Here is a 27088-nt window from a genome sequence, read left to right as displayed (position 1 = left end):
GATCGGCTACAATCTTTCCCTTTCCTTTTGGGAGATAAATCAATCACAACAAAGTTAAAAAAGATGTTTATTTAAGTAATTCAAAAGATATATGAATTTGATCTACAAAAACACATTCACTACTCTGAGCAAACACAATATGGTCCCAGTTGACTACAATTAGAGATATTGGGAAAGAGATGTTTTTGAAAATTTGTTATCATCCTAGATATTAAGTAAATCTTGAATTCAGTCTGAAATTACTCAGAATGTCCTAAATGTGCAGAAATAAAGAGCCAAGGTGGCGCAGTGGTTAAATGCAGCACTGCAGGCTACTGCTAGATCAGCAGGTCAGCGGTTCAAATCTCACCGGCTCAGGGTTGACTCAGCCTTCCATCCTTCCGAGGTGGGTAAAATGAGGACCCAGATTGTTGGGGGCAATATGCTGACTCTCTGTAAACCGCTTAGAGAGGCCTGAAGGCCTATGAAGCGGTATATAAGTCTACTGCTATTGCTATTGCTATAAAGGAGGGGAGAGAACAAGGCTTTTAAATCAGGCAGAAGAAATTAAAACAATGCAATGTCTAACTAGAGCAATTACTGATTTCTGTAACAAAGGATTTAAAATAATCTGAATCCTGCTGGGGAAATTCAGTACACTCTTATTTATTTTCCTAGTTTAGTTACGGAAACCTCTTGCTTCACAAGTCTGGAATTCTGTTTTTGTCTTTTAAAAGAATAGAACTTTTCTATGTCTATGAGAGGAGTTGAGGAATCACCAAGCACATGTAGTAAAGGGCACACAGCCAAGATGCTTATATTCAAATTCAGATGCTGTCTTAACATTTAAACAGACAGAAAGACTCCATATTATGAACACAGGGTGATTATTCACAAGAAAAACTATTCCCCAACACATATGCATACATCTATGGTAATTTGGGATCTCCCTCCTTGTTTATTCTGTGTACCCATAGTTCTAAATCTACAGCATCCGGTTTTAAATGTCATTTTAGTCAAAATTATACAATTCTTAGTGTATAAAACTGTATACAATACACTTCTACAGATCATCTGAAATCTGAGCAGTCAAATTCAGACTTTCTACACAGAATTCAATCTCTGGAATGTAGAATTCTACTATGAATTCAGTAGATAATAGCTAATATATTTTGGGGGGAAATCATGAAGAAAAAGTGCACAATTACTTCGTTAGAATATGTTCTATAATAATCATGCTCTGCTTCCACCAATGAACAAAGTCTCCAGTTCAGCAGTTGTAGGATCCACCGAATCAACCTCTTCTTTAAAGAAGCCTTCTTCAAGTTTCTTCCACCAGGGCCACTGCATATATTTTAATATTGTATTATGGGATTGTTTGGCTTTAGCTACCACAGGAACTGATCTGCTCATAAAGACATTCAGATCCCTCATGGTACATTCTGAGAGACTTGGAGCACCTATGGCAAAAATACATATATTCTTTAAAATTGGTTAACCTTCTCTTCATTTGCAGTTTTTATCATCTTGTTTTCAAAGTAGCATCCTACAACGATGCAATAGGAAATACATATAGGAGCAATGCAGCCAAAGTACATAGAAGCACAGAAGTTCTAACAAGTAAAGTGCATGCTACATATCACATGTGAAAGGAAAGAAACCAAGAAAATAGAGAGAAGCATTTAAGGACGAGAAATTAGTGGTTGTCCAGATCAAAATAAATAAAAATCATAATGGTTTTTTTGGCAGTTTGAAGTAAGGTTGAATTGTATATAAATAAGAGTTTATGTGTAACATACATAATTTGCTATCATAAGATTCGTTTATGATCACAACTTGGGTTGCTTTAAAAGATTAGAACAAACTACATTTAATCTGAAACTAATTTTTCAGGTTTTAGAGTCCAATTGAATTTTAGCAGCAAATCCTTTTAAAGTATAGTACACGTTATTACATATTTTGTGGTAGAAAACAATAAAAAGGTGCCTAAGCTCTCCACCTGCCCCAATTATTTATTATGTCTTATCTTAGATGAAAATAATGCAATGTTATAAGTACATGGTTTGGAAGTAGAGATCAAACTTAGGAAAGACTAAAAATGATAGAAGCAAAACGATAACTAATATTTTAAAAGGCGAATCTGAAGACCTAAACAACATTGGTTATATTACAGGTTAAAATTTCTACATGGAAGCAATAGTTAAGGATGGAACTAATAACAGAGTGTGTATGTTGACAGGTAATATAATAACAGAGTGGGCCAAAACTGTCCATAAATTATTCTCATGGGGAAAGTATCTCTTGAATTTTCTAACACAAAAAGCATCTCTAGTGTTGTTTCTGAAGAATATTGTGGAAAATATTAGACATATTGAACTAGCAGAAATGGCAAAATTAATTTGTTTGATTAGAGAAAGATCAATAACTACATTTACTAGTGACTGGAATGCCCTTGTGGTTCTTGCTAAAAAAAGAAAAGAATTTGTAATTTATTGGTTTGAACTTAGAAAGCATAGCTTAAGGAAAGAACAAAATTATGATATAACCTGGGAGGGAGGGAGGGAGGGAGGGAGAGCGAGAGCGAGAGCGAGCTGTAAGCCATAATCATCACAATTATGACAAATCACGGCTTGAACTATCTTGCTTTGCATGTAATGAGTCTATCTCATATATTAGTTTCACCTTTAAGTTGCATTACTGAAATAAATTAACGTTTGCATGATATTCTAATTTTTCGAGTTTCACCTATGTGTGTGTGAGTGTGTGTATGTATGTGTGTGTGTGTATATGTGTGTGTGTGTGTGTGTGTGTGTGTGAATGTATATGTATGTATGTACGTAAAATAAATAAATAAATAAATAAATAAATATGGCTAGCTGATGAGAGCTAAATAGCTTGAAATAGATCTATACTAGTCTCCCTTTATTTATTTATCAGCACAAATATAACACAAATATAACAAAGGCAACAGTAAAAATATTGGGTTTCTGTTGTGATGGACTCTTGTGACGAGCCGATTGACAGATAATGGAAGCAGTTAGCTTCCTCCCATAATTGGGGCATACCAGGGGTTGTGACACTAAATATATACCTTCCTCCCTGGCTTCAGCTGATAAGGAGGAGGATCTGTGGCTTAATGGCGAAGACGTCTGCCTAAGATGTAATACAGCACAGGTTCGAATCCCAGTAAGGGTATGGCTAGCTGATGAGAGCTAAATAGCTTGAAATAGATCTATACTAGTCTCCCTTTATTTATTTATCAGCACAAACATAACACACACACACACACACAGACATACATATATATCACATATATATATGGGGTCTTGTTGTTCGGGTCTTTTCCCGTGTAAGATTGAGATTGTCTTGGCAACGTTTCGGCGAGATCTCACTCGCCATCTTCAGGCTGGTGCTTTGGCCTTAAAGCATGATCGGAGCTGTCGTCTTTCTATAAATCTTGGTGGGTGGGTGTGAATGTGAATTAATAATTTACACCGCAGTGATGATCTCAGAAGAAAATTCAAGCTGGGTGAAGTAATAGTGCCTACTTGGATAAATTCAGTTGTGATATTAACCACATCAGAGCTAACCTGGGAAGACAATCTATGCAAGACCAAAATAAGATAGACACATACTTAACAATTGATCCACATCTGTATGAACTTGGGCTAGCAAAGCCTCTCGATGTTGTTTTGCTTTCTGATCTTTTCTTTTTCTCAGCATATAGTGGGCTAGTTTTTCCTGGGCTTGATGATGAAGTTCTCTGCTCATTTCTTCTGACATTGCAGAAGCCTGAAGAAAAAATTACCATCTCTGTTACCATTAACGGTTATCAGCTTCAAACCTTTGTAAGGGTCTGCAGCACAACATTTGCATTCCTTGGGAACTGGTAAATCTAATCACCGAGCTTCTCTCTATGTTTTCTCTCTGAAGCCATTGATCCATCACCGAATTAATTTAGTTTCTTAATTAAGATTCAGGAAGAAGCAACTTGCTATTATTAGATTAAAGAAAAGACCCAAACAACCCTACCAAATATTTTATGTTTCTCATATCAAATAAAAGCAAAGCAGGTTATCCATAGCATAGTTTCAGTTTACATAGCTATAAAAATTACGCATCATTGACATGTTTTATTAGGTAAAGGGAATAGAATTAAAGAAAATATGTACATAAATTATAACTTTTCAAGATTTGAAGACAATGCTGTAAAGCTACTACAGGTAGTCCTCAAGTTATGACTGTAATGGAACCTGCCTATCATGATAGTAACTCTTGATAGTTTTCAATGGGTCAATCACATGACCAACCTGATTTTACAAAGTTTTTTGTAAAGGTCATTAAGCAAATCACAGTGGTCATTAACTGAATCCATGACCCTTAAGTGAACCAATAGTTTACTATGGGTTGCAGAAACCAGAAGTAAATGCCTGTTTTCAGCAAAACCATTGTAAAATGTAGTCATATGACTATGGAATGCTTCAAAGGCCCAAAGCTTCTTGGGTGAGAAGCAAAACATTTTCTTCTTCTACCTCAAGAAAAAAACAGCCCACTTGCCTTTTGAAGTAAAAAGCAAATATGAGACCATCCAGGGGATAGGAGTGTAATGATGACTTACTGGGTGCAGTTTGGTATAGCTTTCCACCTTTTGCTGCAACAATATCCTCTGTTCATCCGAAAGAGATTCAGGCTGCTTCCAGAGAGAAGATTCCTTTCTTCTTTTCTTCTCCAAGAATTTAAGCACCTTATTGAAACAAAATATTAATAAAAATTAACTCTTTACACAATTTTCATTTTTACATAGGGTAGGTTCATGAAATAGCAATAGCAATACCACTTAGACTTTTATACCACTTGACAGTGCTTTACAGCCCTCTTTAAGAGTCAGCATGTTGCCCCCAACCATCTGAGTCCTCATTTTACCGACCTTAGAAGGATGGAAGGCTGACTCAACCTTGACCCTGTGATATTCGATCTGCCAACTGTTGGCAGCCGGTGATCAGCAGAAGTAGCTTGCAGTACTGCACTCTACCCACTGCGCCACTGCGGCTCTTATGCCGTCTTAGTGAACATGGACATTTTAGAAAAAGAAATGTTGCATCACCTCTGCCTTCAATGCAAACCAATCTTGATGGATCACATTTAAACAACAATATATGTTTTAATATTTTTAATAATATCTTCCTAAAACAACTGTCACATCCTGGACCCAACAGTGTTCCCTACACCCTCTTCATGCATGAGAAAGGAGATGGATCATATAATGCTGGCCATGATAAGCCCTCTAGGGATAAGTTTCACTCTTTGCGACTCACTTTAGTAAGGCCTGAAATTGAACTGGTGGGCAAACATTACAGCTGAAGATGCAGCTATATTTGAGCCTTCATACTTTTAAAAAAAGACATCATGAAGAGACTTATTTGAACCATGAAGCAATTACAGAGATTAGATTTAGAATTGCTGCATATTATTGGATGGAAGAAGAAATACTAAATGTAGACTTTTCTTTGGCCAATGCACTAAATAGGAAGTCCATAAGGACATAAAATATATATATTCTTGGTAAAAGACATTGAGAATCAATGTACCTCAATATTTTCTTCCTTAATTAGTTTCTACAGCAGTATTTTTGCTGCTAAAAGTTGTGACAAAATCACAGGAAGTTTTTTTCTTTCTCTTGAATCTTTTTTCAGGCAGATAATGATAGAACAATGCTTACTTCAAGACTGACAGTCTGGTTCAAGCAACCTACGGTAGTTTAGACCATAATTGAAGTAAGGAACAATTTGATTAACTGGTAGCAAGATTATAAAAACAAGAATAGTTTTAAATCTGCTATTGAAATACTATTCCAATTTAAGTCTTGCAGACCAGACTTTCTGAAACATTGCTTTTAATGCTTAGGTTTTTGTAGATAGCTGTGTCCCATGAACATCTTAAATTAAAATTTTAAGTTAGAAGATGCATTGGAGGGCATGATATATATATATATATATATATATAGATAGATAGATAGATAGATAGATAGATATAGATATACATAGATAGATAGATATAGATATACATAGATATATATAGAGATAGATAGATAGATGATAGATAGATTAGATAGATAGATGAGAGAGAGAGAGAGAGAGAGAGAGAGAGAAAGAAAGAAAGAAAGAAATGCAAAATGTTTTATATTATGCCAACAGTTGGTTTGTATACTGACCGCTCTCTGAATGAGAACAGCTGCTTTATATTCCTTGAGATTTCTTTTTTGCTGATGAAAATTTCTCCTTGCTTTAAATGCTCTCCAGTATCTTTGGATAGTTAAGGCTGCTTTTTCTTTCATTTCATGCATATACTTATCTATTTGACCTGGGAGATAAAGAGCGTATATTCATTATTAGAACATCAGAATTCACATAAGCAGAGAGTTGAATTTCATTCCAACTAGATGAAAGATGCAGAAGAGAAACCATACAGGGTTAGAATAAAACTTTTTATTTAATCAGAAAGCCACTATAGTTACTTGCACAATCATTTTAAACAGAAAACCACTATAGTTACTTGCACAGCAAAGCAAGTTTATCTGCTACCTCATGTATATGCACAATATGACATCTCAGAATTGATATAGCCCCAATTTGTACTTTACCCAGAGATATCAACCGAAGTCTAAGTTTTAATATGATAGGTCCAGAAATATAACATGATTATTACAGATGTGAAGTACTTTCATTTATAATAAATATTTGATAATACATTATGCTAGCCGCACCCTCTATTTGTGCATTATATAGATAAGCTCTTATACCAAATACAACATGTACCGTATGATTCATATACATATTAATGTATCTATCCTGAATTATGCTTTTGTTAGTCAACTTTTTACTAGATACAAATTAGAACACATTTTGCCTTATTCCTTGGATAATAGATCCATCATAAAGTATAAAAGTCCTTTAGGGGTATGCATGTGGAGAATGCTAGGTCTGTATGTATGGGGGGATTGAGAGTGCTGCCTGGTGCCCCCTCCACTGAGTGCAGAAGCAGAAGTGGATGGGGGCCCAGATCCGCCTCTCATCCCGGAATGGGTGGTATGAATGGCCTGCTGGGGAGAACGGAGGCCATGGGAGGAGAAGTGGGGCCTACAGGCGCGGGGATGGGCCGGTGCATTCCGGTCATAGTTGGGAGAGGCAGGTTTGATGGGAGCTATAGGGTTAGCCATTACCGGGGAAGGAGGGTTCGCTACATCATAGCGATCCCCCCATTCCGGCCCTGTTAGCTCCACTCCAGGACCAGATGGCGAGAGTTGTCAGGGCCCTGGTCTCAGGCTGCTGTTGCTAAATGCCAGGTCTGTGGTCCATAAGGCTCCCCTCGTCCGGGACCTCGTCACTTATAAAGCCCTTCATGGTATTGGACCTGGGTACTTGAGAGACCGCCTACTGCCAATTACCTCCACTAGACCGATACGATCGCATAGATTAGGCCTCCTCCGAATTCCATCATCCAGCCAGTGTAGACTGGCAACTACCCGGAGGAGAGCCTTCTCGGTGGCTGCTCCGACCCTCTGGAACGAACTCCCCGTGGAGATTCGGACCCTCACCACCCTCCAGTCCTTCCGCGCCGCCCTAAAGATCTGGCTGTCCCGGCTGGCCTGGGGTTAAGATTCTAACCCCACTCGAATTGTGTGACTGTTGTGTTTTTAATAATGATGTATTGTCTTTATGTTAGAAATTGTTTGTCCTTCCCCCCCCCCTTTTTTTTGAACTGTGAGCCGCCCTGAGTCCCCCCAGGGAAAAGGGCGGCATACAAATAATGGGAAAATGAAATGAAAAAATGAAATGACCTAATATTAGACGAGGGGGCAGACCTGGCATGTATTACTGAAACCTGGCTGGGCCATGAGGGAGGAGTCCCCCTCACTGAAATGTGCCCAGAAGGGTTTCGGGTGCGCCACCAGTCCCGACACCAGTAAAGGGGTGGGGAAGTGGCAGTCATCATCCGAGAGTCTTTAGCTCCCCGCAGGATCTTTGCTCCGGAGATTGTTGGGTGTGAGTCCTTCCTGGTGAAGTTGGACCTTGCGGGTCAAGCGGGGTTGTTACTAATGTACCTACCTCCCAGCTGCATTACAACAGCCCTACCTGTGCTCCTCGAGTCAGTAGCCGAGCTGGCGGTTGAGTTCCCCAGGCTTATAGTGCTGGGGGATTTCAACCTGCCGTCACTCGGCGAACGCTCTGACAGAGCACGGGAGTTCATGGCTTCCATGACAGCCATGGACTTGACCCAAGTAATCCAGGGTCCGACTCAGACAGCAGGTCACACCCTCGACCTTGTGTTTCTCCCGGGGCAGTGGAGATGTGATCTTGGTTTGAGGGGCATTAAGACCTTGCCCGTCATGGTCAGATCACTTCCTGGTGAGGCTTGACTTTCGGAAACCAATCCCCCACTGTAGGGAGGTGGAACCGATTAGGTGGATCCGTCCCAGGCACCTGATGGACCCTATGGGATTTCAGACGGCACTTGGGGAGATACCTGACTCTCTGGCCCGCAGTCCGGCGGAATCCTTGGTCGCTGCTTGGAATATAGCGGCGGCGGAGGCTCTAAACCGGATTGCGCCTTTACGGCCTCTTGGCAGCAGTGGATCCAGGAGGGCTCCTTGGTTTACCGAGGAACTCCGAGAGATGAAGCGCCAAAAGAGACGCCTAGAGCGACAATGAAGGGCTAGTAACTCTGAATCCGACCGAACACAATTAAGAGCCTTTTTAGGACTTATCTAGTGGCGATACAGGCGGCAAAATGTGCGCATTTTTCTGCTCTTATCGCATCCTCAGAATCGCGCCTAGCCGCTCTGTTTAGGATAGCCCGCTCCCTCTTGAAAGGGAGGGATGCGGACGAACCTCTGCAGGGTAGAGCTGAGGAATTTGCCCAGTTTCTGTCGGATAAAATCACTCGGATTCAGACGGACCTGGACTCCACTTGGACGGTACCAGCCGAGGTGCCGGGGGAAGGTCCTGATCGGATTTTATGGAGCGAGTTTCAACTTGTCGCTCCTGAGGAAGTGGACAAGGCCATGGGAGCGGTGAGCGCCTCCACCTGTTTACTGGACCCGTGTCCCTCCTGGCTGGTCTCGGCCAGCAGGGAGGTGACACGTGGCTGGCTCCAGGGGATTATTAACACCTCTCTTCGGGAGGGATCCTTCCCACACCCCCTAAAGGATGCGGTGGTGAGACCCCTCCTTAAGAAACCTTCCCTGGATCCAGCCATTTTGAACAACTATCGCCCAGTCTCCAACCTCCCCTTCATGGGGAAGGTTGTTGAGAAGGTGGTGGCCTTTCAACTCCGACGGACCTTGGATGAAACAGATTATCTGGATCCCTTTCAGTCGGGGTTCAGGCCTGGTTACGGCACTGAAACTGCTTTGGTCGCGCTGACCTATGATCTCTAGCGGGCCAGGGATAGAGGTCATTCCTCTATCCTAATGCTTCTTGACCTCTCAGCGGCCTGCGATACCATCAACCATGGTATCCTTCTGCGACGGTTACGAGAGGTGGGAGTGGGAGGCACCGTTCTAAGGTGGTTCTCCTCCTACCTCTCGGACAGGTCGCAGAGATCGACCCCTAGGCCCCTCAAATATGGGGTGCCGCAGGGTTCGGTCCTGTCCCCCTTCCTGTTTAATATCTACATGAAGCCGCTGGATGAGATCATACGCCAGCACGGGATTAAATATCATCAATATGCGGACGATACACAATTGTATCTGTCCGCCCCGTGCCAACTCAGTGAAGCAGTTGAAGTGATGTCCCAGTGCCTGGAGGCTGTCAGGGTCTGGATGGGAGCGAACAAGCTTGCACTCAATCCAGACAAGACCGAGTGGTTATTGATGCTGCCTCCTAAAGAAGGTCCTGACATTCCACCTCTCAGCCTGGTGGGTGAAATTATTCATCACTCGGAGAGAGCCTGCAATCTGGGTATCCTCCTGGATCCACAGCTGACGTTAGAACATCATTTGTGTTGCCTTTGCCCAGGTTCGCCTGGTGCACCAGTTGCGGCCCTATCTGGACCGGGAGGCACTTCGAATGGTCACCCACGCCTTCGTCACCTCAAGACTGGATTACTGTAACGCACTCTACATGGGGCTGCCCCTGAAGAGTGTCCGAAGACTACAGTTGGTCCAGAATGCAGCCGGGCGAGCGATAATGGGTGTACCTAGGTACACCCATGTTACACCTATCCTCCGCGAGCTGCACTGGCTTCCTATTGGTCTCCGGACCCGCTTCAAGTTGCTAGTCGTTACTTTTAAAGCCCTTATGGTATTGGACCTGGCTACCTGAGAGACCGCCTCCTGCCATTTACCTCCCAACGACCAATAAGATCACACAGGTTGGGCCTCCTCCGGGTGCTGTTGACCGGACAATGCCGGCTGGCGGCTTCCCAAGGGAGGGCCTTCTCTGTAGCTGCACCGGCCTTGTGGAACGAGCTACTTGCTTAGATCCGGACCCTCACCACTCTCCCGGCCTTCCGTAAAGCGACCAAGACCTGGCTGTTCCGGCAGGCCTGGGGCTGCTAATGAAATCCCAGCCTCACTGATGGAATGGATGTTGTACTGATTTTAATTCTGTATTTTTAAATGTTTTAAATGCTTTTTACTTGTTGTGAGCCGCCCAGAGTCCCTAGGGAGTGGGCGGCATACAAATTCTATTAAAGTTTAAAGTTTAAAGAGCATCAATGATGTCACTTTGGGGAACAAAGCAAAGACAAAAAAAATCCAAATTAAAGAAAATGAGATACCTGTCCCATAATAGTTCTTTATGGTTCTATAATAACTATACCTGCATGGACAATTTCCAATAGTGTCAGCTGCCGTTCATGAAACAGCCTCATGGCTCTTTGTCTCTGAAGCTGTAGTTGTTGACGGAGGTGTTCTTCTTCTTTCTGTCTTCTTAAACTTTGCAACTCCTGTTCTCTTTTAGCTCTATAAACAATAAAAAAAATACTGAAAATGCCATTTTCAATATTTAAACTGTTTCCAGTTTTAGCACTGTTTAGGGCCAAGTCATGAGAATTTCTGCCATTTGTTCTTCCACAAACCAAAGTTGGCTAGCCATTTGTAGATAGAAAGAGTTAAGGGACTTCAAACCTCATGAAGTCCAGCTTCCTGCCTATTACTATAGTGTTCCTGAGATGTGGCCATTCAGCTCTGTTTAAACTCCTTTAATCAGCTAAGAACAATTCAACCCCTTCAAAACCAGTCTGTTGCAATGTTATTTGTTTCTTAGTGTATTACTGACATTCACTCTTAATTGCCTGATGGAGGAAAAAAGGAAATAGATTCGCTCCACAAGACACAGCCAAAACAAGTCCCCCAGAGTGGACAAAACCATATTTTGGGGAATCTTTTTTATTTGGGGAGGTCTGGGCTATTTTTAAAGGAACGACATTATTCTTGATTAACTTTGCAATCCCTAGGTCCATGATGGCAAACCTATGGCCCACGTGCCACAGATGGCACGCAGCACCCTCTCTATGGGCACATGAGCCATCGCCTCAGTTCATCTTCACCGTGCATGTGAGCACACCTCCCACCAGCCAGCTAGTTGTTGGGTCTCTGCCGCGCAAGCACAGGGAGTGGGGCACAGGTGGGGGGATATGCATGGATGCAATAGCAATAGCAATAGCAGTTAGACTTATATATCGCTTCATAGGGCTTTCAGCCCTCTCTAAGCGGTTTACAGAATCAGCATATCGCCCTCAACAACAATCCGGGTCCTCATTTTACCCACCTCGGAAGGATGGAAGGCTGAGTCAACCCTGAGCCGGTGAGATTTGAACAGCCGAACTGCAGAACTGCAGTCAGCTGAAGTAGCCTGCAGTGCTGCACTCTACCCACTGCGCCACCTCGGCTCCATGCACAGGGGGCAGCACATGCATGGGGGTGGGGCACACATATATGGTGGCGGGGCTCATGCACAGGGGCTGCGCGTATTGCATTTTGAGGGTTCAGGAACGTGCACTTTGGGAACTCGGTCCAGAAAAGGTTAGCCATCACTGCTCTAGTCATTCTTTTGGGGTTTTTTCAGGCCCCAATTTACGTAGTACCTATTCTAAATTCTGAATATCAAAAATAAACTCATCAGTGATAGCCTAGACTCCTGCCCTCCTTGCCCTTCCATTTTGAAGACATGGGCGGGTCTTCCTCTGATCCCATATTATTTTATAGTACTAATGATGTATGCTAGTATGTGATAGTAAACTTTAGTTTATGTACTTACCATATTTTTCGGAGTATAAGACGCACCTTTTTCCCTCAAAAAGAGGCTGAAAATCTGTGTGCGTCTTATACACTGAATACAGCATTTTTTGCCTCCCCAAACCCCTTCCCCTTCACCAAAATGGTCGTGCATAGCTTATAGGAGGCTTTCAGAGAGCTCCTGGGGGCTGGGGAGAGCAGAAATGAGCAAAAAATGGACCGTTTTTTGCTCACTTTTGTCCCCCCCCCCAGCAGCACACTATAAGCTTCCTAATGCCCTTTTTTTGACAAAAAAAGGCCTGTTTTTGCGAAAAACAGGCCGCTTTTTGCTCATTTTTGGTCCCCCTACCCCACCAGGAACACTCTACAAGCCTCCTAAGGGCTATTCATGCCCTTTTTTTTGAAGAGAAAAAAAAAACCCGGGCCGTTTTTGGGAGGTTTGCAGAGTGCAAAAACTTTTTTTAAAAAATTGCCTCCTTGATGCGTCTTATACTTCAGTGCGTCTTATACTCTGAAAAAATATGATAGTTGAAACTATCTAAAACCAAGATCTTCTTCAGCTGTTTTCAGCAATGGCAATTAAGAATCACATAAAGAGTAAACAAGAGCATTCTTTTACTACCCCCACCCACCCACCCCCACAAAAGTATATGAATGTGTCATTTTGTCATAGTGATTAAAGTACCAGGCAAGAAACTAGGACACCGTGAGTTCTAATTCTACCTAGGGCATAAACCCAGATGGTTGATTGAGCCAGTCACTCTCTATCGCAGCCCAGGAAAATTGGAAGAGCAAATCATTCCTGAAAATATTACCAAGAAAACTGCAGGGATTAATTTAGGCAGCCCCTGGAGTCAAGACTGACTAAAATGCACATAGATATATAGAAATTATTTATGTATGCATGCTGGGATCAGGCAATGTAATTTATACCTTATATAGTGTAATCTAGCAATGAAGCATGGAATTTTCATTTTGAAAATAATCTGCAGGCTTGAAAATCCATGAATGAAATCTGCCCTCTAGTGGATTCCTCAAACAAGTACCAATTAAGAACTTTTTGTATTTTTAGAAATAAATTAGGGTATGGTTATAACATAGTGCACCCACAATAAAAAAAACATTAACAAATAAATATCAATTGGGATATAAAGTCATACAATAATTCAGCACCATATCCTTACCAGTACACCTGCAAATACTGAATGCAAAGAAAGGAATTAATCATAGTAGTATTAACAAAAGTCACCTCTAGATAAGATGAGCAGCACATAAATCTAATACCAGTAAATAAATTTAAAAAATAGAAAAAATTGTATAAGCCTCAGACAATGCATGAATACAGAAGGGAGCGAAGAAATTCTAATCTAATTTCTTCACTCTTATCTAATTCTACAGAAGCAAGTTTCTTCTTAGAATAGCAACACAGAGAAATTATGTCTATTGTGACTTTACATACAAGTTTATTTGTTCAATTGGGATATTTTTAAGTTAAAAAGAAACATACACATAGAGATTTTATTCAGTAAATACATACCTATGTTGATGTCCCTGGCCAGATGGGAAGTCTGGAAAATCCTTATATTGTAGCTTTACTTTCCAAGCCATTTTAACAAGACAACATTGTTTTCAATTTAAAAAGCCCATAGTTTTACCTAAATTTCCTTTGCAAGATAGTTATAGCTTTTGGAAGCTGCTTTAATCTTTTTCGCGTCTGATATCCTCGCCAAGATGCCTGGATCAAGCATGCTGCTTGGTGCATTCTCTGAAATCAACAAATTAGCTTATTTATTTTTATATTGCATGTGTAATTAAACAGTTGTAGATGTTAAGAATGTACATTCTCTATGAGCTTTATTTGATTTGACAATTTTCTAGTCTACATTCAAACCAAGGCTGGTTTATAATCTAATCAGGAGATCTGATCCAGGCTTGGGGATATGGCAAACTCCCTATGAAGAATGAAGCTAACCATTTCAGAATGCCTCTATAACAGTTCTCCTTCACATAGCCACATTCCAATTATGAGACCAGATTATAAGTTATGAAACACATATGAATACACTGGTAAAATCTAACATGAGCTACCTCCACCATACACAGAATTCTTTCTACAAAACGCACAGTATACCTGTGTCGTACCTGTGGATCATAAGAACTGGAGTTTTCTGCATCCAGCAAATCCAGCAATTGATTGAGATTCTTGTCAAATCCTTTGCCAGTCCATTGCTTGCTTAGAAGAGTATGTAGCCCTTAATAAATGAGATGTGCTAAGATAAATATGCTAATTGGTAAGAAAAAGTACTTGTTTATTTACCCTACAGATGTCAATTATAAATTACTAGTGGCACAGATACTAAGGTAAAAGTTAGAATGTTCCACACTAAATATACACCAGTGGCAAAAAGTAGTGAAAGAGCCAAAGAAAAGCTTAAATAATGAATAGATTAATTGTATAGGACGGGGTAATAAAACTTCCTGCATTGAATGCAGGTGAAAGGCAGAATATGCATTCATAATAAATGAATTACTGAATGAATGAATAAATAAATATATCCACTGCTTTTCCTAGTATATGATTATGGCAATATAAGACATATATAACACCCATCAATTATACCTGTTTTACTATACATAATGCTAGATTCCTTTACAGGACTTCACCCAAAATATTCACTGTTTCAAAACAATGCCCATTTAATATATTTTACAATCAATAGCATGAGTGCTAAAGTTGGAGAACCGATACATGTAACAAACTGTTTGGATTACAGTTAATCCAAGGAATGTTCAATGCCAACATTTATTATTCTAGAATATTTTTCAAAATCCATCTTTTTTGGACAAACCTTTGTAGCGAGCATTGACTCTGATAACCAGTTGGGCATCGGATTCTGTGATCAAAAGTAACAGTTTAGCAGTTGCATTTCCTCTGGCAGGGTTGGTGGTAGAGGAAATCTTGTAAATAAGTTCATCCAGAAGGAAGTATAGGGCTTCTTCAGTTATTTGAACTAATGCTTTACTGAGAAAACCAGAGAGAGAGGAAATCATATTGGAATAAAAATGGTGTATGGGAAATTGGGCAGGATTAGAAGAACCCCAACCATATTGTAATATAAAAATACACTAAATCCTTTGAATGAGGCTCCACCAACTCAAAAGTCAGGGGACTCCAATATCCATTTATTTGATGCATGTCAGGCTCCCCACCCCATCTGCCTTTTACAATTTAAAAAATGTAATAAATGAGAAGGTGGCATGTTGCAAATGAGTTCTATGAGCATCCTGTGAACACAGAAATAATAGGTAGCTGAAGAGTGCCTGATGCTTCGGTTGGCAATGTTCTACACTGGATCCCAAGAGCTACTGAGAAAAAATAAGGACAGTATTGGCAGGCACCATTTTTTTCCAACTGGTGCTCTATATCCAGCTACATCCCAGCAATACTCATTTCATGAATAGGGTAGCACCTCTCTCAGCATTCATTTTGTGAAAGCCTCCACCTGTCCAACATGCCAAACATGTCCACCAGTTTAAAAAAAAGGGGGGGGGGGAGGATGCTATCTTTAAACTATAGCTATAATCTGTATCTCTTGTTTTAGAATGAAGAATATAGAATTATGAAGATGTAAAGCTAATTAACCTAGAGGAACTATTCATATTTTAGGATGAATTTCACTCTAATTGTTTTTAATGTTCTGTATACTTTAGTATATAATTACCTATTGGTCCTTAAAATATTCTGCAAGAGTGACAGAGTCTGGGTTGTTGTTTCATCATCATCAGTTGTCAGCAATTGCTGGAAGTGTTTATTTTGAAGCACTAGGGCAAAACAGGAAATCTATTTCAAACAGAAGTTCAAGCTATGCTTAATTTTATTTCAGGGAAGGAGAGTGGGAGCTAACAGCAAAATACAGATCACAGGTGAATCAGAAACCATAATAACATTCATACCCAATGAATTTCCAGACTTTTATTCCCTTACCATTTTCTACTAGATGGATGTGACCTCTACACAACCAACAGATGGCATCAGTCACTGTCCTGAAACAATGTAGAAATTCATTCCTTTTTTCATCCTTAAAGGAAAACTGATGATTAAAATTCTTGAAACACACAAAGTAAACAGTGATTATACCCTCAAGCTATATATATTAAAAAGATAATATTCTTCTAAAATTAAGAAAGGGAGTAGAGAAGCAGGACTGGGGTCTACTTAAGTGACAATACAGGGACAATAAGAAAATAACCTTTCTCCTTGTTATTCTGAAACTGTTCTAACCAAGTATAAGGTATTTCTTTGCAGGATCCAGCATGTCTCTTAGCAATAACTAATACACAAAAGTGTACTGTACATCACAATGATCTTAAAAACTTGGAGTGTTGTGTATTTTTTACTTTTGCTGAATTTGCGACCTTTAATATGCTTTGGACATCAACTTTCATGATTCCTATGAGGAATAATACTGGGAATATATGTTCAAATTGAGAGTTCTAATGAGAGTATAGTTCAAATTAGATTGAAAACTGATATAGGACATTAAAATAACACATTTAGTTAAGTGTTAAGGGAGGAAGAAATGTTAATACTAAATCAACTGGAATACTTTTATTGTGTTTTGGAATTGGAAACTATACATCTGTACAGCCATAAATTAGATGCAGTGTGAGGATTTTGTGAAATCTATTAGTAGTATGTATTTTTCAGGTATTAAAAATACTGCAAAGCAAATAAGGTTTTATTAGTTTCTATTCTTTGTTTTATCAGAAACATGCAAATAAATGGACAAATACAATTGTTAGAATTTACCGCATTATGTATCGATTACTCTCATCAATTTGAAAATGTAAGTACAGATACATTGCAAAAGGAAAAACAATACATAAAGAGACAACAGCAGAATATCTGCCTTGGCAATGTTGCATCTGTCTATAGCCAGAGGCAGGTCTAATATTTGTTCTATTACTCTGAATAAATGATTAATGAAGCTATATGTAGATGCATTTTCATAGTAACCTAAGTTCAACAGTTTCCTTGTCAGCCTCTGTTTTGCTGCTTGCTTTTCGGCTGCCATTGAAATGGGGAGTGGGGGGCATGGTATTTGGGTGTGGGAATTATTCTGTACAGGAGGACTGTGAAAAGGGAGTTGTTCTCGCCATCTACTGCGCATGTGGCAGGGAGAGGAGTTCCCGCCAAGGCCAACTGTCCAGCATACCAACCTGATGATGATTTTGAAGATGTCTCCCACATGCAGTGACGTGCGGTGAGCTTCATGGCTAGTGAGGCAAGCGTGAAAGCCCCGCCGAAGCCCCGGCGCCGCGTCCGCCATAGAGCGGGACCCTCACCGGCCATGAAGCTCACAGCACGTCACTCGGCAGTTCAAACTCTGCTCTGCAGCCCAAACTTTCTCCTCCCAGCAACTTGGCCTGTTGGACACAGTGGTGGCGGGGGAGGAACGGGCTGGGTGGGCTGGCTGGCTGGGGAGGGGGGAGCCCTTTAAAGCCCTGCTGCCGCGCCTTCCCAGCAAGACTTCCTTTCAGCTCGCGGTTTCCCTTGCCTGCCTTAACCAAAGCTTGCCGCCCTGCCTCTGCTTTCGCGCTCTCCCTCTCTCAGCTGTGCAGCAGCTTCGGCGGCAGCTCTCGGCCTACGGTGGCAACATCGCACAGGCTGTGGAAAGAGAAGGAGGAGGAGGAGGGAACCAAGAGAGGCGTTTAACAGGCGTGCGCCCCACAGCCAGGACCGTCATTGCGCCTCAAGCCGTGTTTCTTCCTGAAAAGCTCTTCGGGCAACCCGAGAGCTCCACCTGATGCCCGAAGGGCTTTGCAGGAAGAAACGCGGCTTGAGGCGCAATGACGGTCCTGGCTGTGGGGCGCACGCCCGGTAAAAGCCTCTCTTGTTTCCCTCCTCCTCCTCCTTCTCCTTCCACAGCCTGTGCGACGCTGCCGCCGTAGGCCGAGAGCTGCTGCCGACACTGCTGCACAGCTGAGAGAGGGAGAGCGCGAAAGCAGAGGCAGGGCGCCAAGCTTTGGTTAAGGCAGGCAAGGGAAACCGCCAGCCAGCCCAGCCAGCCCATTCCTCCCCCGCCACCACTGTGTCCAACAGGCCAGGCATCTCACGTTTATGGCGGACATAAACGCGAGACACCTGGCCTGTTGGGACACAGTGGCGAGAACGTCCCTGCCGCCTCCGCGCTCCGCCGCCTCGCCCCCCGCCTCCTCCTCCGACCCCACCGCTGTGAAGAAAGAAAAAAAAACACACACAAACCTCACAATAAAAAAATTACAAATTAAATTACAATAAATTTGAATCCCCCCCCCTCCCTCCGTCCGATCCACCTTTTACAGCTGTGGAAACTCTCTCAACTCTCCTCTTGTTCGCCCAACGTAAGCGTGCTCATAAGGCATGATTCGCTGCTCCCCGATCAGGAGGCGGGAGAATCAGTGCCTCTTTTGCATATGAAAGTTTTCACTTTTTAACTCCTCCTTAACTTTTAAAAGGCGAACAATTCCTTAGGCAAAAGAGGCCCCGAGTTCTCTGGCCTCCTCCCATAGTTAACACTGAGAGCAGACACCAAGCCACTGTGACTTTGAATCTGGTAGCAACTACTCTGGCTTTAATTATTTTAAAAAAATTATTTAAAATTCTTTCTTTTCCCTTAGGAGACTGGTGAGGCCCCGCCTCCCCTGCCTCTAGTGACTACACGTCCCTGCCCACATGACACCTGTGGAATGATTGGATTGGACTATGAGCTGGGGTTACCAAGGGGAGGGGTATGGGTCATGCATTGATATCTATGCTTGCGTGCGCTTTTGTCTCAGATTCAGCTTTACTTACTCTTCTATTTACTTATAACCAGTAAAAGTACTCTTAATTCTGCAAAATGGGAGTTGAGTGGTTTCTTTCTTGGTTATTAAGTGAAGCAGCCCTGACATTCCTTGTCCATATTGTCAAGCAGAGTATTATCATACATTATCAAAAAGAGACAATACACTGCTTTGGTAACTGTCTTGAACCTTGACAGCATAGAAATTATATCTTAGTAAGCATCACTTAGGCTAGGTATTAGAAGAGGTGGGAACCCTCTTTCTACCCATATCAACATTTTTCTATGCAGGTATTCCTTGACTTACGACCACCATTGAGCCCAAAATTTCTGTTGCTAAGGGAGACATTTGTTAAGTGAATTTTTCTCCATTTTACGGCCTTTATTGCCACAGTTAAGTGTATCACTGTAATACAGTTGTTGTGAATCTGATTTTCCCATTGACTTTGCTTGTCAGAAGTTTGCAAAAGGTGATCATATGACTGTAGGACACTGCAACAGTCATAAATATGAGTAGTTGCCAAGCATCCGAATTTTGATCACATGAACATGGGAGTGCTGCAATGGTGAAGAATCTTCATAAGTACTTTTTTCAGTGCATTGTAACTTTGATGAGCTATTGTCAGTCAAGGACTGCCTGTATTAGTATGTCAAGATATTACAAAATGGCTCAAATACCTTGATTGCCCGAACAAATTGTGCTTGCAAACGCCTTCCCAAAAAGAGGAGGCTGTCTATTGCAGAAGGAAGCTGTTTACTGTAAAACTCCTCACGTTCTGTTTTCACCTCAAGACCTACACAACACTGACTGAGAAGAAAAAGGAAAAAAAAATCCCTTCTGTAATTTGCAAATAGTATAGCCATAGGCTAATTCAGAGTTACTAGAGCAGGAATACAGCGGTGTAACTCTGCAGTATTTTTACCTTAATATCTCTGCTATCTGGGCAGCAGTAGTCCATCCTCCAGTCACTTTTGTATAATCTTGCTTAAGGACTAGTAGACAGTACTGGACTAGATCACAGTAGTATAAATCTTGTTTAATTTTCTTTGTTTCATTACTTCCTGGGGATGCACTTGTTAAAATTTCTAAGAAAAAAAATTGAACTGCTTAGGTTTGGAGCCCTCTACAAATAACAAATACAGGTCAGAAGGGAGCATAGCAAAAACACAATATCAGGTAATAAATTGGAGCATCTATCTATATATTACTAAAACTCTGATTTCTGTAACTGGATGAAAAGATGCACCATAGGGAAAACCCAAATGGGATAACTAACAGAATGCACACAAAATCTGGGGCCTATAACGCCCATGGAATTGAAATTTGACAAATGTTATAAAATATTTTATGACATGAACAATTTCATAAAGCAGGTTACATCACACAAAATGTCATAAAACATTTTTCCAGTGGTCAACTGCTGTTTGACTGCTATATAAGTTCAAAGGGCTATTTTCAAGGAATTTGAATGGATTTGTATGCCGCCCAATCCTGAAGGACTCTGGGCGGCTCACATAAAAACAGTTAAAAATACTAGAAAATTTAAAATACAAAAACAAAGAGATTAAAAGAACACAACATATACTCAGTTCTTAGTGGGGCTGGAACTCAATTGAGGATCAACAGCCCCAGGCCTGCTGGAACAGCCAGGTCTTAGTAGACTTTCGGAAGGCTGAGAGAGTGGGGAGGGTCCGGATCTCAGTCAAGTACATCTCTGAATATCTCTCTGAATTTTAAAAAGAATATTAGAAACTTTGCAATTGTTGAAGATATTAAGAAATCTGGTCAAGAAATATATCTGAAACAAAGATCTAACAGGTCATGGATTGTCTAGTCAGTTACTAAAGTACAGGCAACCAACCGGTTGTTAGATAAAATATAAAAAGCAAGCTATGTAATTCACATCAAAAAGGTTATTTTTATTTTTGAGAGAAATATATTATTAAAAGTTATTTTAAAGAGAAAATGAAGGCAGACAAAAATCAAACTGGTGAATCAAGCAGCAGTAGAAATGTAAATAAATATTGTTTAGTCAATGAGAAAATGCTTTGAACATATGGTATGTCACAGTGTCCATGATACAGAAATATGAAACTAATTTTGAGTTGGAATTCTGGTAATCAGAAAGTAAGACTTCCTTATTCTGCACAGCTGAAATGAACCAACTTTGGCTGTAACTTCCTTTACTGGAAAGCAGCCCTCTAGCAACTGATAGTTTCTCCAACTGAAATGAAACTGTGGTTTATTCTCTGTCTCATTTTGTTCAGCATATTTGCATAATATGCTTACCATAATTAAAATAACCATAATTTACCAAACCTGATTTTCTAGGCTTGTTTGATACTCTGAACTATACATTCACAATTTATAGTGAGTTTGCATAGCAGAGCCACACTTAAAATATGCCATTTTATTATGGCTCAGTGTATTGAGCCAACATGCATCTGATTTGCTAACAGATCAATATTAGTTATTATAAGCCTGGTATACTTTTTCTGAGAAAAAGATATTAGCTTTCATGAGCTATAGCTTGCCTTATCAGATGCATGTTTGATCAAGTTTACGACTTTTTATAAAAATTGTGTGAAAACATGCTACCAAATTCCTAACTTTTCACTAACTCCTGGCTCTGAAATATAATTTGTATTGTGTATCCTTCATAATTGGTTCTCTTTTTACATAATTCATATCATACAATTCTTTGTTAGATTTAAAGATACAGAAACACATTCTAATTCTCATCCCATGATTAATTAATAGATCAAGATGAGCGGTGGGTTGCAGATTTCACTACCACTGGTTCTCCCCGCGCACGCATGCCCTCTTTGTACATGTGCTTTCCACATATATGCTTTGCTGCACATGCATTCAGCCTCAAACATGTGCCTAATAAGACAGCATAGAGTCGGGGCGGGTGGGTGGTTCCACCCGCGATTTCCGCTACTGGTTCAGGTAAACTGGTCCGAACCAGCTGAATACTACCTCTGGTCAAGATGTCATATGAAGCATAAACTGAGCCCATTCTATCAATTTAGAAATATATGAATAACTTCGGTTTCTTCCCCTTGGTTTCCAATCTTAATGCCTCAAGCATTATTTCCCCCCTTTTCCTTATTTGCCTTCCAACATCTCATTTCCTGCACAACTATTACACAAAACAAAGATTGATCATGTAAATTAAAAACACATATTAAAATCAGATTAATTTAGAACAATGGCGTGGGAAGAAGAAAATTGGAGGTTTATGTATTCATATGTCTTTATAAAAATGTAACTTATTTAAAAATATTTTACAAGTAAGAACTTGAACATGTCCAATAGTACATTCACTCTTTACAACAATTGTATTAAGATTCAAAAGAACCTCGTAATTCATAATGATCAAGTCTTTCTTCTCTTTAATACTAGAATCTCTATTCTTTATGTACAAATGTCCTTTCCAATAACCCTAATGGAAAGATCTCTACAGTAATAGACTACTGAACTTGTTCAAACATAGCATAGCAGGCTCAGCACAAGAGTAGGCTTTAGTTTTACCTTATGGTGCTACACCTAAGATCTCAATTTACCTTTTAACTTTAGCAGCAACACAGGAATATCCTGATCAGGACTTTCAGTAATCTGAGCAGTCAGAGACAATATTCTAGAATCCACAGGAAGTGGCTTCATTTCACGTAACATTAACTACAAAAAGAAAGGGAAAAAAGTCACTCAAGATAATTATCTTTAGTAAGTGACATTTTATGGCAAGCAATAGTTTAAGCAAGATGTAATAAATAGATTTCATCTAATAAAATCCACATCATCTATGGAAGATATTTTAATAGTAGCTAATTTTAATATCTAATTCATACACTTTACTGTTTCTACTAAAATACATTTTTATTTGAATTTTGGAGATTTAAGACTGACAATAGGGTACTTTTTAACATAATTTAATTATGAACATAGGAGCAATAGACACGGGCATCCATTTAGATCCACTGTTTAAAGCTGTATTGTGCAAACTTGTAGAAGAGTGTATATCAATGGGTACTAGTTTTGAAAGCTGTTCACTACCTCCTGAACAATAACAAACTTGAATTACTAACTGCAGGGAGAAAAAGAGGGCGTGATCCAAGAAAGCTTTTATGTTCTTAAAACTAGTGTAATAAAACACCTCACTTCTAACACAAACAGTATTTCTATCTTTCCTTGTTGAAAACAAACTTCTGAACACAGAGCGCTTTATTATCTTAGATGTTTGCCTCAGTCTTTCCAAATTTAGTATCTTCCGTGAATAACCTATAGCCCTCCAACAGTGACGTGCGGTGAAGTTTATGGCTGGTGAGGCAAAAAGAAAGAAAGCGGCTTTTGCCCGCTCCACAGCTATGTCCGAAATAGAGGCATCCCGTGCTCCGCAGCTATGTCTGACCCAGCTGCAGGGCTCATTTAGTCTATCTTTATGATCACTCGAGCAGAGTTAAGCAAGGGTTAAAAGCCGAAAAATTCCTTGTGTAGATGAGGCACGTGGTTCTCTCGCCTCCTCCTGTAGAGGGCACTTTTTTAGAGGCTTTTTTAAACAGTTAAGCAGAGTCATCCATTGGAGACTCTGGAAGCAGCTCATCTAGCCTGACCTCAGCAGCTCTTGCCTTTTTCCTTTTACATTTTTACATTTTCATCATGGCAGACAAGAGCAGAGTTGAAATCCTCTGTGAAACAGAGGTATGTGGGTCGGAGGGAGGAATTCAAAATTAATGTAATTTGTAAGTAATTGTATTATTGTAAGTAATTTGTGTGTGTTTGTGTGTATGTGTGTTTTACCCGCCTCTGCTGGCGCTCGGGCTGGCACTTTATTTTTTATGTCGGACATAACGGCTGGCAGGGCTTTTGGACATAGCAGCAGGCCATAGCTTTTGGCTTTTGCCCTACGGGGCGGGCTTTTTTGGCTTTTGCCCGCCCTGCAGAGCAAAAGCCAAAAGAAAGCACCTCGCCACTTCTGTCTGACATAGAGGCATCCCATGTCAGACAGAAGTGGCGGGGCGCTTTCTTTTGGCTTTTGCCCGCCCCGCAGGGCAAACACTTCCACCTTGCAGGCGCCGGAGCCGCAGGCCACCAGGAGTACGTCCCGCCCGCAGAAGAGTGCTGGTTCCTGCTTCAGAGGAACGACTTGCTGCAACCCGAAGGGGTGCAAGTTGTAGACCTGCACAATGGCTCCAGCTCGGCCAGGCTCCACACCCAAAATCAACTGTCTCCTGGGCGATCGTCACCTTGTAGCCGCTGCAAAAGCTACCGCTTCCGCAAAGGGCCCCGCCTCAGGCCGGTCAGCTGGAAGGAGGCATCAGTCGCGCCCCCAATCCAGCCACCGCTTCCCGTGAAGGAAGCTTCTCTATCGGAGGCTGCTTGAAGCCATTTATACCAGGGCTTAAGACTGCAGCCTGCAATCGTTTACCTTCTCCCCGAAGGTGATCTAGTTCTAAGCATGGAACAGGATTACGCGCTTCCGTCTCCACAAGAAAGAGGCGTTACCAGCGCAATCTTGCTGCTGCCATTGAAATCGTTCTCCCACTTCTAAAAGTTACTTTAGTTGGGATCGGGGATTGATCTTATATAACAATGAATGGAAAGGCACTTTAGACGTGCATAGCCGCTTCTGTCTGACATAGAGGCGCCCTGCGCCCCGCAGCTGGGTCGGACATAGCTGCGGGGCGCGGGACACCTTTATGTCAGATAGAAGTGGTGGGGTGCTTTTTTTCGGCTTTTGCCCTGTGGGGCGGGCAAAAGCCTCTTTCTTGACAGCAGCCAAAAGCAGAAGACTTTAAAAGCAGAGAGGACCTATGGAAAGCTTCAAAGAATCAATGCTGGATGGAACCAAAGCCACCCTGCTGCCCCGGGGCTGGAGGCAAAAGCCACCCTGCCGCTATGTCCAAAAGCCCTGGCCTGCTGCTATGTCCAAAAGCCCTGCTGGCCGTTATGTCCGACATAAAAAATAAAGTGCCAGCCCGCGCGCCAGCAGAGGCGGGTAAAACACACATACACACAAACACACACAAATTACTTACAATAATACAATTACTTACAAATTACATTAATTTTGAATTCCTCCCCCCTGCCTCCGACCCACATACCTCTGTTCCACAGAGGATTTCAACTCTGCTCTTGTCTGCCATGATGAAAATGTAAAAATGTAAAAGGAAAAAGGCAAGAGCTGCTGAGGTCAGGCTAGATTAGCTGCTTCCAGAGTCTCCAATGGATGACTCTGCTTAACTGTTTAAAAAAGCCTCTAAAAAAAGTGCCCTCTACAGGAGGCGAGAGAACCACGTGCCTCATCTACATAACGAATTTTTTGGCTTTTAACCCTTGCTTAACTCTGCTCGAGTGATCATAAAGATAGACTAAATGAGGCACGTGGTTCTCTTGTCTCATCCTGTAGAGGGCACTTTTTTAAGAGGCTTTTTTAAACAGTTAAGCACTAAGCAGAGCCATCCACTGTGACTCTGGCAGCAACTACCTCAGCCTTTTTCCTTTTAATTTGTTTTTCTTTTCATGACGACAGTGGTGAGGCCCTGCCTCCCCTGACTGCACGTCACTGCCCTCCAACATATTAGTCCTGGACCACAATTTGCCAATTATATTTTAGTTCACAATCACATGTTGTATGAACTTAGCTCATATGGCTAGTTTAGCAGTCAGTGAATAAGCTTCTCATGCAGTCACACCTATATTGGGATTACTTCTATATCCTCTCCAGAGCCAGCAAGATTAAAATATTGAGATACTGGGCAGGACAGATCCAAATTCAAATGCCCACTGACCATGAAGTTCACTAAGAGATTTCCCATCAGTTTTTCTCAATCACATGGTTGTTATGGATTCAATAACCTCTGTGTAAACCATCTGAAGGAGGGTGGGGATTTAAACCCCACTGCTGAACCGGTAGTCCTTGATTTATGACCACAATTGAATCCAAAATTTCTGTTGCTAAGTGAGACAGTTAAATGATTGAAATGTAATGTGATTTGAATATAAGTAAGTGAATTTTGTCCCATTTTAAGATGTTTCTTGTCACAACTGTTAAGTGAATCCTTGCAGTTGTTAAGCTAGTAACACAAATTTTAAAGTGAACGTGGCTTCCCCATTGCCTTTGGTCATCAGAAGGTGCACAAGGCAATCCCATGACTCCAGGACACTTCAACCGTCATAAATACATGGCAGTTGTCAAGCTTCCAATTTTGATCTCAGGACAATGGGGAAGGCTACAACTCTTGTGTGAAAAACATCCGTAAGTCACTTTCTTCAGTGCCACTGTAACTTCAGTCACTAAATGAAAAGTTGTAAATCAAGGACTACCTATACAAGACTGTGTGATAAGGTGGGGCAAAGAAGGAAATCGACCGAAAGTCATCTCAGGGATGTAAGGATGTGGCAGGACTTAGCCAGTGCTGAGTGATCTCAAAAGAAGCCGAAGAGGTTAAATATGGGTGAAAACATAGTTACAGAAGACAACCAAATCCCAGAATTATATAAGTAGCAGAGGTAAAACAACAACAATCAAAGGAGCTAATGCTTAATCACCCTCGAGCTTCTGACAAAATCATAAATCACAGGGACTGGAGCTTAACTGTGGGAGAGATTGAGGTTTTTTTTTTTTTTTTAAAGCCACTTTATAAAAATAAGCGAGACCTAAATGAAGAAAAATGAAGGAATTAGTAACCCCGTGTCAGCTTTGCAAAAGCCAGTTCATGTTATTTCCCTCCCCCCTCCCTCTGTCCCAGCATCATTTCAGTAACTGTCCGCGTCATAAAGTGCTCATTGCGGGCACGACGTGGCCGCTCAACCTCCCACCCCTAAAAAAACCCCTCATAGAACCTCGGCATCAACTCTCTCTCACCCGCCTCCTCTCCCGACCGGAAACGTTTATGGCGCTGTTATGCCAACTGTTGTGAGATCACAAGCGCTTCCAGCCAATAGAATCAGTGCTCTCACACCTCGGTGAGAGAGAATCGCTTTAGCTGCCTCCCATTGGCGGGCCTGTTCCTCGCAGTTCTCATTAGCATAACACGTCTT

The 27088-nt window shown here is 41.3% G+C and overlaps 1 protein-coding gene across 3 annotated transcripts; it reads right to left on the bottom strand.

The window, feature by feature from the left end:
- Positions 1-664: 664 nt before the first annotated feature.
- On the bottom strand, positions 665-26994 carry IQCB1 (IQ motif containing B1). 3 transcript variants are annotated; one of them, XM_032221124.1, is made up of 14 exons: positions 26913-26993; positions 22612-22726; positions 19965-20127; positions 19720-19849; positions 16203-16296; positions 15940-16039; positions 15067-15239; positions 14360-14469; positions 13873-13982; positions 10800-10942; positions 6191-6339; positions 4598-4723; positions 3615-3771; positions 665-1439 (listed from the first exon to the last, which is right to left on the bottom strand). In XM_032221124.1, the coding sequence occupies exons 2-14, from the start codon at positions 22721-22723 to the stop codon at positions 1213-1215; spliced, it is 1794 nt and encodes a 597-aa protein (XP_032077015.1). In that variant the 5' UTR covers positions 22724-22726; positions 26913-26993; the 3' UTR covers positions 665-1212. The 3 variants fall into 3 exon arrangements, with proteins under 3 accessions (XP_032077015.1, XP_032077022.1, XP_032077030.1); XM_032221131.1 differs by lacking the exon at positions 26913-26993 and adding an exon at positions 26891-26911; XM_032221139.1 differs by lacking the exons at positions 15067-15239; positions 15940-16039 and having other exon boundaries at positions 26913-26994.
- Positions 26995-27088: the final 94 nt, after the last annotated feature.

This window comes from Thamnophis elegans, chromosome 1 (genome assembly GCF_009769535.1).
Source record: "Thamnophis elegans isolate rThaEle1 chromosome 1, rThaEle1.pri, whole genome shotgun sequence".
Taxonomy (NCBI): Eukaryota; Metazoa; Chordata; class Lepidosauria; order Squamata; family Colubridae; genus Thamnophis; species Thamnophis elegans.
This window is presented reverse-complemented; position numbering and strand designations above follow the sequence as displayed.